Source organism: Protomyctophum bolini (genome assembly GCF_963924005.1).
Source record: "Protomyctophum bolini genome assembly, chromosome: 16".
Lineage (NCBI taxonomy): Eukaryota > Metazoa > Chordata > Actinopteri > Myctophiformes > Myctophidae > Protomyctophum > Protomyctophum bolini.
The window spans coordinates 6,151,223-6,170,032 of record NC_137877.1 but is presented as its reverse complement, the minus strand read 5'-3'; the positions used below and the strand labels follow the sequence as shown (position 1 = coordinate 6,170,032).

The window sequence follows — 18,810 nt, the reverse complement described above, 5'->3', positions numbered from 1 at the left end:
GATGCCGTGCTCAGATGTGCTCAATCAGTGCATTGCAAATTGCTTTCACGGCGTTCACTACGGTCAGCAGAGCCATGATTAGATATGATTGGTCTCCCTCAAAGGAGGACTCTTGTTTACTCTCATGGCGGGTTTTCGTGGGTTCCCACCATAGACTGTAAAGAATATGGACAAAGTGTTCCCCAGCCCCGGGTCTAACATGGACGTAAAATGAAGCCTGTAATTCCTTGCACTGTAAGTCGCCATATTTCTAGATCCGTTTGGGCCCAGCTGGCCATTGGCTGGCCCAGACAACGAGGCGGGACTTCCCCCCCCCCCCCCCCCCCCTTACTCTTCGTTGGTTTTTATTTTGACTGAACGGGGGGTGGCTCCCGTTCATAGACTGTAACGGTAGCCACGCCCCTCAGAACATACGCGACTTTATGGTAATTTTTTTAATAAATGGGACCATAATTTTCCAAAAAGAATAATATGACATGAAAAATGAGACTTTAAACTAGTGACTGGAAGCAGAAAGTATTCATGACCATGTTTATTAACACATTTAGTACATAACACGTCCTGAAACGTCATAAGGATTGGAACCGAGAGGTGCCTTAGACGTCTGTGGACGTCCTAGCGACGTCCAAACGACGCGGGGCGAGATAATAATATTCAGAATAATTACTTCTTTTTTTTTTGGCATTTCGCTTTTCGCTTGCCGTATGCTAACGCTCTGTGAAACTATTAGCTTGTCATTGACTCCCATGTTAGCGCGGCGGAAAGAATGACTCGTATCTCCTCATCCAGGGCGCTCTCCGTGGTGATGAATGGATCGATATGCTGGCGCTGCGTTTCTGCTCCTCATCCGTCTCTCCCGCAAAATATGAACTCTTTTTGTAGCGTATATAAATATATTAAGATGATCGGAGATTGTGATGGCACTTTGTCAGTCAACTTTTTTAAGAAAGTATTTCCGGTTCATGGCTTTCAAAATGGAAGCGATCACTACTCTGGCGATTACTCCGGCGCAAGCAACGCCTTTATTTTGATGCAGTTCCGGTACTAAATGTGTTAAGGTAATACAGTCTAGGTGAAGTTGGGCCCAAATACATGGGCCTCTATGGAGCTATGGGTTTTTTTTTGGGCCCAATGACAGCGCCACAACAGGCCATTATATGAACTTTCAGGAAGTCCCGATTTCCTTAGTGGCTTCACGAAATATCTGTCTGACTGCCCACCTGGTTCACCTGACTGATGAACTGATGATGGTTGGGTTGTCTGACTGCCCCCCTGGTTCCCACCTGACTGATGAACTGATGATGGTTGGCCACGAGGTGACTGAGGTGGACAACCCTTTTCACCGACAGGAAGAGAAACATGCATATGATCACAGGGCCTCATTTAGACCTGAGAAAAGATTCTACAAATGCCCTTCTAAATCCTGACAGTTTTCTGAAGAACCTACACTACAGTATGTTTCTGACAGTGGTTCTCAAACTATTTCAGGTCAAGGAGCCCCAGAATTATACGTAATTGACCCCGGACCCCCATCTCAAAATATGTAGTTCCAGGGACCCCCCCAAAAGCAAATATTTGAGTTGAAAACGTTCACTCTGAAAGAATATATATTCAAAGATTTGCACCACATTTTCGCGATAAAAATAGCAGACCTACAATAGCAGATCTACAAGCTCATAGCGTGGCACAGAGTGCGCTATGAGCTTGTAGATCTGCTATTTTTCAATAGCTAAAGTATAACATAAATGCTTAAAACACCAAAAGGAAAATACATGTTGTAAACATGATGATCGGTTCCTTAGTTATGGGCCGTTGAATACAGATTCGGCTTGTTTGATCAAGATAAATGACCGAGATACATTTGCCTGTAATGGCAAATTTAATAGCAACCTAGTATCATTCATACGCTGGCAAAGAGCCCTTCTCTAGCGTAATCACTGCTTCTTAACCCATTTAGGCCTGACTGACACTAGAATGATTCTACAAAATGTCTTCTAAATTCTTACAGTTTTCAGAAAACCCCATGTTTCTATGTCAGCGCTTCTCAACCTTTTTCATGTCAAGGACCCCCAGAATTATCTGTATTTGGCCGCCGACCCCCATCTGTCCAGTGACCCCCCCCCCCCACCAGAAGCAAAGATTTGAGTAAAAAACACTGAAAGAATATTATATTAATTTCACGATAATTTTTTTTTCAAAAATAGCTAAATTATAACATAATGTTTAAAACACCAAAAAGGGTTCCTGCCCAAAATGGGTTAAGGTAATTAAAACCTACCTCACAAAGTCACGTTATCTAAATTGCCTCCAAAGGCCAAGGGCAAAATCTGAAATGTCATCAAACGCCGAGATCAGGGGCACCCGAATAGGATACTGGGATTGTTTTTTTTTCTTCTCTTTGTTATTTGTTATAGCAATTTATTTATTGAATACATTTTTTTTTTATGGACTAAACGGGAATCTATACCTAGATCGCGAGATCCACATGATCAGATTATCTTCTCATTTCCCATTTCTCATGTACAGTATCTCACAGTATACTTATATACCGTCTTCCTCTCCACAGTGGATCAGATTTATCACCTGGCATCGCCGGCATCTCCTCCCAATTACATGTACAACCCCATCAAGACCTTGAAGACCAACACCATAGGCACGCTCAACATGCTAGGTGAGTCTCTGCAAACTGCTAGCCTCCATCAGGTTCGTACAGCATATGAATCTGGTGATTATAGATTGATTTGCAACACTTTTCAGTTGTTTCCCCCCTTTTGTACAGAATACCTACAGCACTTGCAACCAGGTCTGTCCAATATATTGGTACTATAATTGTTTTGGGGGGACTTTTCTGCCTTCATTCGATGGTAAGGTTGAGAGAGACAGTAAATACTCTCAAATGATCTGACTGTTACAGCTGTTCTGCTGTTTTTTTACAATTATTAGTTTTCACCACTGTCTGTCTTCTCAAAAATGACTACACTGTAGTACAGTATACACTCTCTGTCTACCGAGCAATCTTCGTTTCTACTCTCACCTATGGTCATGAAGTGTGGGTCATGACCGAAAGAATACAAGCGGACCGAAATGAGTTTTCTTCGACGGGTGAGAAGTTCAGTCACACGAGAGAAACTGAACGAGAGAGACCGTATATACCAAAAGCACTGTTACAATTTGTCTGTCAGACCGTAAGAGCCAGAGATGGCGACCACGGGGACCTATGACGCATGCATGGGAGCGTGACCGTTCAGTTATTCACGCCAATGTCCAACACCAACATACGTGACATGTTACCCAACTATGACATGTGCACTCGACACAGACACACAGAGAGAGAGAGGGAGAGACAGTGAGACCATGAACCTACAGTATGACGCTCTCACATGTGCACACAGACGGGAGTGAGATGCCTTTCAGTTTAACCCACATCTGATTAACTCCAACACACTAGGGACAACATGCCACATGCCACTATGACAAATGTGTATGCGTGCACTGCAATTGCGCACCAGACACCAGGATAACGGAGAAAGATGCATCTTGACCATAATGTGTCACACAGTGTGGGTATTATTGTCTGGTCAAGATTTGTGCTCCACTGAGCATCCCTTTTTATTTTTTATTTTTTTGAAAGCACCAGTAGTTATTCCATTACTGATATTGAGTTATATTTGTTAAAAAAAAAAAATCCATATCACCTCTATTCATGGTTCAGATAGCCTGAGCTAATGTGTTAGGTTTCTGGTCTAGAGGGGCGGGTCGCGGCAGAGATTTGCGCACACCCTGATTGGATCTCACTGATCCGTCAGTCACCCCCGGCCCCTACTCTCCCCCCCCTAGTGCAGCGCTAGTCGTCACATCATTTGGAGCGACGCCCATCTGGAAGGGTTGACTCCTTAGAGTATATATACAATAGAGAAGACACCCAGAGAAAATCCTGAAGCGCAATGGACATAGTGGCCGAAGAAGGTATTGCAGTTTGGTAAGGTTTTGCCCTCAAACACATGAACGCGCACTAGGCTCCGCCCACTCCAGCAAGTTTCAGCCAGCTCTCTGAGCTCTGCCCCAGAGCGGAGCGCTGAGAGACAGACCGCATTAAAACCAGGAAATGCCGCATCAGGACTTTTGCTCATTACTTATTATTCTGTGTATATAAAATATAGATAATTTGTCTAATCTCTAGTTACATCAATATTGTTCTTGTAAAATAGTTGGTTTGTGACCAAGTATTAAGATTATAAAGATCGCTTATGTCATTTTGACTTCCCATTCACTTACCATAGGCTTCTGCTGTAGAACTCCCGAGTCCGAATTCTTTTTTTTTTTTTTTAAATAGCAGCTGTACATGAAATGTTAATGTTGATTTAGCATCAACATGATTATTTACCGATATAAATACATGGTTTGATAACCTACAAGTAGGCGAAACTCATTTTCTGCCAGGCGTATGTCTCTCCATTTACCCCGTCTTCAAGCCTCCATCCCTGGGCAGAGGTTGAATGATTGACTGGTGGTCGTGGAGCTCTGTGCAGTGCCGTCTCTATACAGTCTAAAATCAATGGTTAAATTATTCCATAACACTGAAAATGATCAATTTTCCAATTAAAATCAAATTATGGTTAAGTGTGTAAATTACATTTATTCTGTTTGGACAAAGTGCAGTTAAGAAAAGGTGGAGATCAAGGAAGAATTTCTCTATGTCACATGTGAAGTGTAAAACTGGGAATTTCACCCAAGGAATCCATGATGAAGTGCTAAGATAACCACAATAATAACCCAGATTCGTATTGATGTGCTTACCGAGATAATCAAAATGCTTTCATTTTAAACCAACCTCTGAATTAAAACATTGGGTTCTGCAAAAGTCACAGATCAAATTGCAATGATTTTTAAAATAATCTATTATTCACACTGGATAAACAACAGTGGGACTGGAATACTGTACATCCAGTTTTGAGACATATTTCCTATGCACATATATGAACCTGAATGGCATAGAATAGCCTACGCAGCATTTATTCTGCATATCAGATATTGGAATATGTTCATATTGTCTAAAGAACCAAAAACAATATCTGTCTGGTCAAGCAGTAGATCATGTACGATTTGGTATTTTTGTTAGTAATATGTCTAAAAAGTCATTGCTCATAGTGGTGCGCAAATTGGCATGACAAGTGTCAAAGTGCTCTTTTTTAAACTATATTGACATTCTTTTTCAATTACAATTTTACAATTGTGACAATATTGTCACACTTTAAATATTATTTTGTTATATAAATATATAGTTTGTATTACATTTGTTGGTTGTCTGATACATATTTAATATTTATTATATTTGCATTCATAGTGCTACAAGTGCTATGAAAAAGAACCCATCATTTATTGTATTTTGGCATTTTATTAGAGATCTGTAGCATTATTATTTAATAGTTTAGAGTGGTGCTGTGACCTTGCATTTGCCATGAAGGCTTAAAGTGTTCTTCAGAGCTAAAATTGTTCTACATTGTCATTGGTAAAGTGTATTTGTAAAATGTATGTAGCCTATATTTTCACTTTCTTCTAAATGTGAATTAGCAAAAGTATAAAGTCCCTTTAAAAGCAAATATTCAACTGCAGCACTGCACCACACAATAACACAAGTTGGAATGAACTTCAGTTTATTGCATTAATATTATATTATATGGTGTGTAAACAGTTCATAGAGGTGTATAAAAATAACGAATTTAAAGAATCAGATACATCCATGTTCTTAATCTATTCAAAATGCTAATATGATAAAAAACAGCAGACGAGTCTGCTGCCAACATAGCGATGCGCGTTCACCACGAGTAGCACGCACACGCAAACACGCACGATGCTAGTTCATGTGTCGGTCGTCGCGCGTTCATGTGTTTGAGGGCAAAAATCCAGAATGCACAGGGCTCCTAAACCGGAAGGAGGAGTGGATTCGCCTCATGCGCTTCTGAGCAACTCAATGCAAGTGGACGGGAGGAGAACTTGGGTGCCTTCTCTATTGTATATATACTCTAAGGTTGACTCCCACTTTTAGACCAGACCAGAGCGGCCAATGCGTTCCTCCAGGCGAAAATGAAAGCCTGGTACCGAGGCTATGGTTCAGACAATGACTGGTTGTCGGTCTGAGGACTCCCAGGGGTCCTTGGGGGATTCCCACACACACACACACACACACACATACACGCACACACGCACACACGCACACACGCACACACGCACACACGCACACACACACACACACACACAGCAAAATTAGTTGATACATCATTTTAACCACTTCCATATTTTATGTTGGCTATACATTTGCTAAAAAAAAAAAAGTTGACCTTTTTCCACACACATCTTCATTTTCTGGGGGTACCTGGCAAATGGCAATACATCTTTTCAGATGGGGGTCCGTGGCAAAATACCATTGGGGGTCCGTCCTTGACATGAAAAACCTCGAGCACAGTATCTTTCTCTTGGCTTTATTTGGTGGTTGAACTTGGCAGTGCAGGCACGTCATGGTGACCAGAAAGCTTGGCATGTCACAGGTCATCCAATATTCACAGTCTATTGGAATCGTATCTCGGTACTGGTAGTCATGGCGATATATATCCATTCCCACTGCTGGCTGTCACCTAGGCAACGCCAAAGTACATGTTTTTCTTGCTGGACAGATTCGGTTAGCAGAGAAATAATTATTTGCGCTAATCAATAAGCGTTAATAATATGCTGCAAGAACAATGCAGAAGTTTTGAACATAAGCGTACGGTAGACAATTCACATCCAAATGCTTATTGTTTTTTTGGTTTTTTTAATGTGGACGTGGATTTTTTTCACCCCTTTTTGGTTGGCAGAGAAACTATTTGCTCTAATCAATAGGGGTGGGGAAAGTATTCCATATTATGCATGCAGTACAATTCAATACTTACTTTTCCAAAGTCAACCTCAAGACTTTTTATGTGTATGCTGTATACTTCTCTCTCTCCTCGGTGTTCCCTGCTGCTGCTGACTGTGTCTTTCTCCAGGTTGTATCCCTGTGTTTGATCTGCTCAGTTTGTCCCGTGGGAGGTTTTGTCTCAATGTGTTGTGTTTGTGTCCTAGGGCTGGCCAAGCGTGTTGGTGCCAGACTCCTGCTGGCTTCTACATCGGAGGTGTATGGAGGTAAGTCAAACTTAAAGGAGAATTCCATACTAAAAGGCTTTCTCACCTTTCTTTGTAGTTGTTACGTCCCCATCAAAGAGGTCCAGGTGTTATTTTGTGCAAAAGCTCCTTATTGGCTATTTCCCCTACCATAAGCCCTAAATGAATTGCATTGAATTGAATGGGATGTATGGGGTGTTGTGCTAATTCGCTTATTTCCATCGAAATAAGTAGTAAAGTGTGCCGCTTGGGTTATTATTTACATTATGAAGAGAGGATATATACAAAGAAATTATAATTTTGAGCGATGGAAATAATCAAATCCCCTCCATCCTGTCCATCTCATATAGAATACGTCCTTTTGTAATGAAAAGGGAACAAAGAACACCTCCTACCTCAAATGGATGTCTGACTGACAAACTCTTCTCATCCAAATCTTCACATCCAAATTGGGCAGCCATTGACTGTTTTACATTTTGGCCTATAACTCTTAACTCTTGGTCATACAATCAAATGATCATGGATGATGCAACTCTATATAGGCCACACATCCATTTCTGCCTTACTCGATTTTCTGCCATTTAGCATTTTCTTCAAAACACGTTTTTCTTTTTTTTGTTGCTACATACAGGTTTCCCCCCCCCCCCAAACTAAATTATATATGAAGTCATGTGATAAACATGTATCATTCAGATATTTATTTCATTCATATTCCATTCTCATCATGTATACAAAAAGATAGAAGCGTCAGTATTGTCCGTACACAGTGTTTTCTCTGGAGTCACGACACCGACACGTGTCAATCTCACAACTGACTTCTTTTGAGGGCAATTTGTTTCCCCACACGCATGAGATAATAACTAGAAAAATGCGCCCTTCGGTCATAGAGAGAGAACTAACGCCAGTTCCAACACATATCATAACCCCACAGTCGACTCAACGTTAGTCGAGAGCTGGAGTGCAGGTTGCTCATAATATGCTCTCCTAATGAAAGTTAAAGTTACAATGACCAAATAATGACCAGTTAATTCACATCCCTCATTAACCTGGAAAAGCTAGTGTATACGCGCTTAATAGCCACGTGCTTTGTGCTTTGAAAATGCTAGATATTCCATGCATGTGATATCTATATATTGACAGTATCAGTATTCTAAACCAGGTCATGTTGACATAAGCCAGGAAACTAATTATTATTATGTGCATGGCCTGAATATTGAAGTAGAACAAAAAAATGTGTCTGGGATTTGCTGATTGCATGCTGTACAGCACCTTGTAAATATTTGCGTCCTTGTATTGTATGTGGACATAAATAAATGATTTGCGTGTGTGTGTGTGTGTCAGACCCAGAGGTGCACCCCCAGAATGAGGAGTACTGGGGACATGTGAATCCTATCGGTCCACGAGCCTGCTACGACGAGGGGAAGCGTGTGGCAGAGACCATGTGTTATGCCTACATGAAACAGGTACATGTTTATTTAATGTTATTATTCCTATTGAGAACACATTCTACAGGGATTCTTCAACCAGTTGTGCAGGAGGACACAATTGCATGACATGATTAGGGATTGGGAGATCATTCATTTTCTATCTATTCGATGCTGCTCATCGATCCGATTCCTTACCGATCTCGCCATCGATCATTTTCTATAATTGTTAGTTGTCGGCAAATTGGTGGTCATTTGGGGCACTTCAATTTGAGAAGACGATCACAGGTAGAGGCATCGACTGATGCACAATATTGAAGCGATATGCGCATGCAAACCATTCAATTCATGTTCCTTGTTTTTACTGGTAGTGTGCAAACGTTTGACAGAAGTCAAAAGCTTTTGTTAGAAACACATGTTATTGAAATGGTAAAAGCACTGGCACAAATATGTGTCTGGTCTCTTGAGACACGCCGACACGTCAGATGACCTCTAGAATGGACGAGATAATTGATGAGCCGAAACATTATTGAGCCCCGATTCTCGATAACTCCTGAATGCGTTCCGTCTCTTTCTAGGTCATCCTCAGACAAGCCCTATAAATTCTCAATCCCCATCCTTACCCAGGATAGAACATAGCCCTGAGTATTTTTGCCCTTCTGTGAAGTGATTTGGTGCTGCATGCATACAGGGATAAGACACTTACAGAAATAAGCAAGAAAGGCAGACTAGGGGTCGGATCCCACCAGCTAGCATAGCATGCTGAACAGATTGCATACAAAAGGAAGGTCATATAAAACAATTCATTTAATTATTCTTGCTTGGTTGTCTTGTTGAACATTGTCATAGTGTAACGGCTTGAGCAAATTAATCGGGGAAACCTTCTTCCCTGATGAAGGCTTAACCCATTTTGACCTGAGATCAGATTCTAAAAAAATGTCTTCTACGTCCTGACAGTTTTCTGAAAAAGCTATGTTTCAGCTATGTCAGTCGTTGTGGAGAACCGTGATGACTGGAAACGACGATGGAGGGCTCGTCTGAGGACGACCTAGAGAGAGTACCGTTACCATAGTGGTAGTCTTAACACCGCCATCGACAGTCACCAGACCTGAATTGCCAGGCGTTTTTTTTTAACAATTCAGGGCTGAAGGGAGCCAGGCTAGTACATTTCAAGATCACTTCAGTGGGATATTTTAACCCATTTAGGCCTGACGTTGAAATAAAAATTCTTCTGAAAGAATATATATTCAAAGATTTGTGCTGCATTTTCACGGTTTTTCAAAAATAGCAGACCTACAAGCTCGTAGCGCACCACACATTCGGTGCCATTAAACTGACTTGACAGCAGAAGTCATTAGAAGTACTTTCTCATATTCATCAACGCTACGCAGCTTGTCCACCCCCCCCCCCCCCCCCCCCCCCCCCCCCCACACACACACACACACACACACACACACACCCAACCACACATCTCATGCCAATCTCCCACTCGGTTGTCATCTAAGTTCCCTCGCTTACATAAAAGATTGAAGATGTGAAAGAATTTACCATTGATCTTAACCTTGATGAATCATAGACTGCCTCATTTTGTTAATGTAAACCGGGATGCCGCTCGCATTTGCCTCTACGGGCGACAAATCGATAATAATAATAATGAAACCATGAATGTAATCTATCCCTATCTTAGGCATTTGATTATGTGAAAAGTAATTTTAAAAAAAAGCAACAATATTGAACATAGCAGGTCTACAACACATTACGACACGACACGTTGTGAGCTTGTACATGATATAGACAAATGTATAATAAAACCCTGCGTCTCTATTATTCAATTAACGTTATCGATTGTCACACCGTGTCAAGTACCGTGCCGAATTCAAATGAGAACTACTTTGCATAACAACAGCTTTAGCTGTTTACCTGAACGCACGTAGCCTATATGGTAAGCATGCATACTTAACCCATTCTGACCTGAGATCAGATTCATACGAGGTTTCCACTGGACACACACTGGTCTGATTAACCCATTCTGACCTGAGATCAGATTCTAAAAATGTCAGTCGTTCTTTGATTTTACAAAAAATAGCAGACCTACAAGCTCGTAGCGCGCCACTCGGTGGCGCGCTATGAGCTTGTAGATCTGCTATTTTTCAATAACTAAAGCATAACATGATGCTAACACCAAAACGGGTTCCCGGTCAGAATGGGTTAAAGCAGTAGGCTATGGCTCCAGTAGGCTATACTGCTGCTGTGTGGTGTTCTGCACACAAGAAGAATGCCTCCTCCTCCATCAAACAACCGATTCATTCGTGATTCGTCCAAAGCAAACTTTTTTTATTTTCGCTAGTGTGCATTAAATATGTTCGTCTGACTATTTTTTAAGTCTACTTTTGTGTTTGTCTGTCTAAAACTCTCATAAACTATTTAACTAATTAGGCTTAGGCTATGCAGCCGTTCTGTGTGCATGCCGCGATGCACGCGCGTTGTGCGTGTGGGTGCACGTGACGTTCCGTGGGGCCAGTATAACATCACCATGACACCACTGATTGCAATACATGCAGACAAAGCTTTTTTTCTTAGTGCATACAAATGTAAAGTATCGGTGGCGATTAATGTGGCTTAACGACTTAAGCCAGGGGTGGGCAATTATTTTTTTCCAAGGGGCCAAATGAGAAACCAATGAAAGACATTTTGGAGGGCCGGGCCAAAAGGCTGAACTTAATTATGCATAGTATCAGTTTTATTTCTACTGTATATAAAACGCAGCAAATGGCATTGTTTTGACAAGCTGGTATATGTTGTTATTAGGCAATGAAAAGGTGAGGTTGCAAAATGACAAAAATGTAATTTATTCAAGCAAAATTTCCAAAGCAATGGTAAACATGTGAAACATGATTTGACTCAAATTATAGGCTTAGTGACTATTTTACGTCCTGATGATGTACGATAAGAGCACCCCTCACTTCACACAAGTGTGATTCTTTTACTTTCTACTTGCATGCTTGAGACGTTTTCTTTCCCAGTTGAAAACAGTTTTTGTTTAAGTCATGTAAATAGTAGCATTTTATTTTAACAATAAGAACTTTAGAGGTAGCTCTCTTAGTAGTTTGATCTTCAATTCGGAGGACCCTGGGGGCATCGGTAGATCGGTACCACTTTCACAACCCATGTCGCGCCGCTTACTATCAGCGTGAGATTGATTGTTGATTCATAGCCATTAAACAACAATGACCTTCGGCAGCTTGGCAGGCAATGTATGTGGATGTGTGCACATTCTATTCTGCTAGATTTACTTTTTTGGTACAACGGTGTTGTGTGCAGAAAAAAACAGACGATCCACAAGCTCACGGCACTGTCGGCGCATCGCCCAAGCGTTCTGAACTTATGAAGCCTGCCACATTCTGGGCGCAAAACACCGCCGTACGACGCAGCATCGTTGAATAAAGCATAATGGGATTTAACTCCTCCTGCGAGGAAGTTTGGTAATCAAATCAAGCGCCTGCACCTATCGCGTTGTGGAGCTGCATGCTCAGCTGGGCTTCATGGCTATTTGCATTCACCGACGTTGACACCAATAAATCCGCATTTGAGGGGGGTGAAGGAAGGAAAGGAAGAGGTTCTCAATCACACGCAATTCACGTGCACAGTTGACGTGCCAATGATTGCGTGCACTGTGAGAATAAATGGGCTTAAAAATTAAAAGCAATGGGGGTTTAGTCCACCCATAGGTAATTAGAAAGTATGTTTTATTTTCAAATTATCACGTAATCTTTTGCGACCATTTTGGTGTTAGCATCATGTTATGCTTTAGCTATTGAAAAATAGCAGATCTACAAGCTCATAGCGCGCCACCGAGTGGCGCGCTACGAGCTTGTAGGTCTGCTATTTTTGAAAAATCGAAGAACGACTGACATTTTTAGAATCTGATCTCAGGTCAGAATGGGTTAATATCTATTTTATACTTTGTCGTACGACTGTGTCATGTGAAAAGAGTAGTTCTCCCAGCTCGCAATGTGTTGCAAAGCAATGCAACAGGTGATGAGTTTGTACAATGGCTATTTTGTGCGCAGATCTGAGTGTGCGGAGCTTCCCTTTATTTTTCTCATGTTCCCTTTGTGGCGTTAGCACCTCTCTTACATAGCTTGGCTATTTTAGTATTTTAAAAGTTGTTCAATTAAATGAAACCCAAATGTAGCATAAGTCATAGGGCAAAGACAATGTGAATGACACAAGAATGACGGAAGGCTGTATTTCCCTCTAAGAAATATTATGTGATTGCTTTTCTGGGATTCGTGGGAAATTAATTTCAGGTTTTGATATTTTCTGTGTTATGCGGTTATGCCACACACACACACACACACACACACACACACACACACACACACACACACACACACACACACACAACATGTTATGAGTCAGTTATGGTAGACGTAAGATGTGCTGCCAACTCACACTTCTGCCGTTCTACATATTTCCACACATTCTCAGACATTTGAATGAATCATTTTCCTTTTCTCATGCCAACTCACTGACTGACACCAGCCTTTGATGATCTGATTTGATTACTGTGACTTGCCTTTTCACTTAGGCAGGTGATATTTCTCTATCTCGTCACCCTTATGCCCCCGCCCAGGGGAAATCTGAGAAAGTGTTCGCCTCGCATATCTAGTTGTCATCAGCGGGTGGGTTAGAATAGAATATTGCAAATGACAACTGTCACCCAGTCCCTTCAATTTAAATTCATTGACATTTGCAAAAGTGATGAGTATGAATTAGGCAAAAGCTTGTCTTTACGTTCTCCTCGGAGAGAAAGTAATCATGGCTGACTAAATGTTAACACCACTATGCCAGACAGAGCTCCGGGCATACAGCCTCACTAGCTGTTGTTGTTGGTGTTCATCTTGGTAGCTGCATGCAAGTATAGTTTTGAAAATTAGCACAGTAAGCGTAAATATTGAGTCTATAAGACTATGACGCACACCTGCGAACCTGTGAAAATAATTGACCATCCACCCCCTCATTTGTTCGATCACGTCACTTTATTTATTTATTATCCGTTATTATTGCTATCATTGTCCTTCGTTCCCTGTTCATAATCCTCTACTCTAATGTAAGGCTATCACATTGAGAGTATGTATTAATGTCTCTTCACACTCACAAACACCCACCGTGTGCATAGCATACACACACACACACACACACACACACACACAATGGCAATTCTGTGCAACCATGGAATAGGTGACGGGCGAGTAGGAATGTCCTTTGTAGAATATATAGGGGAAAGAAATCCCCTACTGGGGGTGTGCGTGCAAAGTTTGGTAAATGGCAGCGCTGGACTGGGACAAAAAATCGGCCCGGTCATTTTCGCGTGAATTTGGCCCAGACCGGCCCACCACAACCAGCGCGCAGATAGCAGAAACTCTACCGCCCGCTCCGTCGAGGCACACACAAACAAACAAGCCCTAATAATACCACCACTTTAACATAACAACATGATACAGTACATGATACAAACCAACAGACAACTACACAACCCTTTGTAGAGGGTTTATTTGTCACTCACTGATACAGGTACGTACAGTGAAATTATCATGATGGCACTGGCAGAATGGCAGCACGCCCGTACCTTTCCTGGTGGCCTGCCGCCTATTTATTTTGTATTTTTTTAAATCATGGCGGCCCTCTTACGGTCGCGACCCACCGGGGATATGCCCGGTACGTCCTGTGGCCAGTCCAGCCCTGGTAAATGGTGAATGCTTGCTTGCTTAATGTAAGTCGCTCTGGATTAAGAGCGTCTGCTAAATGCCTAAATTGTAAATTGTAAATTGAATGCTGCAAATTAGTGCAGCGGTGGCTTTTCACAGACAGAATTACTGACGGACGGACAGACTCAACATGAGCAATTTACAACCGTTCGGCCTAGCAGAAACGCAAGTTGTTTCTATGCAAATGAGCAAGTCAAGGATTCTGTTTTCCTCCGTTTAAACTAAATTAAAAGAGACAGATTATTGCTATACCATTTATTTACTCCCCCGTTATCTGAATTTCTGCCTGCATTACTTTCAAATAGAGTCTGGTGGTTTCTCTGCAATATTATGTATAGTCGCCTCGGATTTTCTACACATGGGTTTGGAGTCCACGACATCCACCCAGTTATCATGCATGACAAATGGTCTGTGATTAGACATGAGGTGGAGCAGCATTGCAGCTTCAGTGGGTGAATGACTGCAGCTCTCACCCCTTTATCTTTGTCCAGCATTCCATAATCGCATCCCATTGAATTTGTTCCCCTGCATCTTTTGAATACATTCACATGTACATCCAATATTGCGTGTTTTATGTTTAGCCTATGGGGAATCATATCCATCTCTCCTGTTGGGTGATACTGTAGGTCTGCAATGTTGTTGTTTGTCACATAGACTTCTTTGTAATTAGGATGAGGATTAAATAACACCCACTGTGATGACAAGAACAGGCCTTTATTATTGTTTAGTTTAGCATGTGCATGTACACCATCTGATCCGTCTGTCTGTCTATGTATCTCTTTCGCTTTATTACATACTGTATAGACACACTAGAGCTCTTCATAGGTCCAAAAAATGGTCCCGAAATGGATATGTGAAATTTGATCCGATTTCCGATCCGTTCCAAAAACATTTTCAGATGGAGAAAACAAAACCTGATCCATTCTGAGATTGTTTTCAAATGACTGTACCCAGCCTGGGTGGATCCGTGACAATTTGGTCCGAGATCCGATTATTTCCAATTAAGATTCTGAGAGACCCCGGCGAGTAATCAATGATTTGTACATGCGTTTGTGTTTTCAATTAAAGTCAGCCTGGCTGGCAGTGGAACCTGTCTTAGCCTTGCAGTATGGTAGCACGCACTACGCAATGCAATTACTTTGCTCAACTTTTGTTGCACTGCCAGTAATCTCATCCTAAACCAACATGGCACAAGTTAAGTTAAGTTGAGCAAAAGCTCTCTTCCTACGCAAGCCATCGGCAAGCGTAGCCCTTATGTCAATGTCGCCGCAGTGCAGCTCCAATTATTGTTATTTATTTATTCATTTTGAATATTTACTGGGTGTGCCCAGCCGCCCCGTAGCATGTTTTACATTTCCAAATGTCAAACATATTGTCTTCATGTTCTGCGTAGTCTATTGGAAAGCACCGTTAAAATAATATCACGAAATGCTTTACAGGTGAATTCAATACACAATAAAACCAATAAAGTTTTTTAAACGGATAAAACGAGATGAAATAAATAATTTTTCACCAGGTGATTTCATAAAAATATCTATACACGCTCACGACGTTGGTGTGTTGTGTAGACCCGTTAGTCATTATCAATTGTTTGCCTGTTATTTTGGCGGCCACTTCGCAATGACTTTAGTGAATGTCTTCAGAGGACGGACTTCCTGTGGTCGGGTTACTCGTCGAGGCTCAGCTTGGTTTCTTTTTTTTTTTGTCAAATATGTTTTTATTGAACAGATAAATGATTACAAACATTATAATATGAAATACTTTTTTTTATGAAACAAAATGAAAGAAAAAATAAAGACAAAAGATAAAGAAATCCCTTAACCCTCCCACCCATACTGCTCGGTGACACTGCATACTATATAATAAGATGATATAAAGCTCATGGAAAACATCTGAAAAGAAAATGGCGTACAGTCAACCATATCAATGGTATCCTGTCTATTAATCGTTTCTACTCAGGTAATGGACAAGGGGCAGCCAAATCTTATCAAACTGTCTCTCCCTGTTTCTCAGGAAATACCTTATTCTCTCAAGATGAAGTGTACTAGTCATTTCATTTAACCAGTGCTTAAATGCAGGAGCCTCTTCCTTCTTCCATTGTGTCAGAATTAGATTTTTCGCTGTAATCAGACCATATGAGAAGAGTTGTTTCTGTGCTTTCGTCAACATAGGCATGGAGTCTGACAAACCCAGAATTATTAGTACAGGATCGGGGTCAATATGAATACTCAAAATATCAGAGAGCGTCTCAAATATCTTAATCCAATATCTTTGTGCTCAGCTTGGTTTCTGAGCCGTCGCTCAGCGGAACAGAGTAAAGTATAAGATCAGTATCGATCCGTAGCGCCTCGCTGAGATTCATCGATTTATTTTGGAACCTACAATGTACATGACCTGTCTTAGGAACTCTTGGATAGGTCAGGGTCCATCGAATCGATATCTTGCCCCCTTTTTGATGGGCTCCTGCCATGTGACTGATTGCTTTCCCATTGATCCCTGTCACATATCATTGTGTTGATGCTTCCACTTGTTTGTTTTTGCTCCACAAGGTTCTGATCAGTACTATTCATTGATTATACATTTTTCTTTATTTTTCCCCATTTATGAATTCATGGCTTTTGTTGTTACTAGATTTCCCACAGGCAGGGTTTTCTCAATGTACCGTGGCGAGCGTGAAGTTGGTCTTGATGGCATTAACATTTTCCAATGAGACGGTGATTATCCTTTATGCTTTGATTTGGATCAGTTTGCTATAGCTTTGATTCCTGGTAATATCTCACGCCTGATTCATTATGTGCCGATCTCTCTCGCACAGAAAATACTGCAGCACATGTACAAGCTCGCAACCCATCGCACCTGCAACGCGTTGTGAGCTTGTAGATCTGCTATTTTCAGAGCGAGACATGAGGTGTTCCTTTTGAATAAGTCGTATGGATGGATGGAGCTCGTTAATTTGTATTGATAACCAGCACCTTATCGATCAGGCTTATCGAGCCAGGTTCTTATCGAGCCAGGTTCTTATCGAGCCGGCTTCTTATCGAGCCCCCTATCGAGGATTTTCTATTATATTGTGAAAAGATGGGAGACGATAATACATTCTGAACAGAACCAGTATCTTTTACTATAGGGCCTTCAAATACAGTACTTTTATAACGGACGGAACGCAATTGACCTTTTTTTACTTTTGGAAAATAATATTAACGAAACTGTTAACTGGTTAATGTGTGTATAGTGTATAGTACCGTCACTTTAAAAGTGTAATCTTGTTTACCCGGACAGCGCTGGTTGTCGGGTAAATACACGTTTAGATTACTACATGTTTGTGCCAGCATGGATGATTACATTTATTTATTTATTGATCGCCTCTAGCCTTGATTGTTTAATGACGTCATGGGCCGCCAGGCTCGATAACAGGCTTGATAAGCCGAAAGCTTATTGATAACGGGTACTCTATAACCTTATTGTTTTTTTTTCGGGTATCAGGTATCGAGCTCCAGCCGTTGTAAAAGAGATTTATTTTACTTTGAGTTTAATTCAAAGACTTTATATCTTGGCTCTATCATTACACTTGCCAGGTGGCTAATCTCTTTTGAGTTGATTGAGCCCAATCTTCCAAATGTCTATTCATGTGTTGAAAATGAGCGTATTTGAATGTTTACTCAAAGGGAGAGACAGAGAGAACAATAAAGATTTCCCAATTCCTCCTAATCAAATGCATATATACATGCTGCAAATATTCTTCTTGGAGCCTCCTGCTGCTGTGTGTTTTGCCTTAGGAGGAGAAGAAGAGTATTTGCACTTTTTGCAGTAGTATGTGGATGCCAATACCTTGAGGACTAAGAGATTTTCTTTGTTTGGTCAGTCCCGGTTAACTCCAGATGGCAGACCAAAGAGGAGATTAATGTTTTTATGTTAGACAGAAGTGTGTTATAGCGGTATTTGTCAATAAGAGATTATACGTGTGTGTGTGGGGGGTGCTTCACTTTGAAAATCCCGGTCCTAGACTGTTGTTCAGTAAATGTGTAGTTCATTAAAAAGAATATTTGACCTGCAATATCTGATAGTATCTTTAATTATAACTTGTATTGATCCCGGAAAGTTTCAAATGTTTTCTTTCTTTCTTTCTTTTAGTAACTGTCCAATTGCTTTTTGCTGATAAATCGCTCTTTATTATTGTTGTTGTTAAATCCTGGTTTCTTTGCCCACAGGAAGGGGTGGAGGTGCGAGTGGCACGAATATTCAACACGTTTGGCTCACGGATGCATATGAACGATGGACGCGTCGTCAGCAACTTCATCTTGCAGGCACTGCAGGGAGAACCTCTCACGGTATGTTCTGTGAATACCAGTAGTGCATCAGAGGTTCCCAACCACTGGTGTGTGTGTGTGTGTGTGTGTGTGTGTGTGTGTGTGTGTGTGTGTGTGTGTCTGCACTGGTACGCTAGAAGGGAATCAGTGTTGATTTCGTCGACTAAAACT

The 18,810-nt window shown here is 41.2% G+C and overlaps 1 protein-coding gene across 2 annotated transcripts in view; it reads left to right on the top strand.

The window, feature by feature from the left end:
* uxs1 (UDP-glucuronate decarboxylase 1) overlaps positions 1-18,810 on the top strand; it is a 60,131-nt gene that overhangs the window by 27,893 nt on the left and 13,428 nt on the right. For both annotated transcript variants that reach the window (XM_080786539.1, XM_080786538.1), the window contains exons 7-10: positions 2,567-2,671; positions 7,099-7,158; positions 8,479-8,600; positions 18,541-18,660. In XM_080786539.1, coding sequence (XP_080642665.1) covers positions 2,567-2,671; positions 7,099-7,158; positions 8,479-8,600; positions 18,541-18,660 — 407 coding nt within the window. The remainder of the gene's footprint in view (positions 1-2,566; positions 2,672-7,098; positions 7,159-8,478; positions 8,601-18,540; positions 18,661-18,810) is intronic.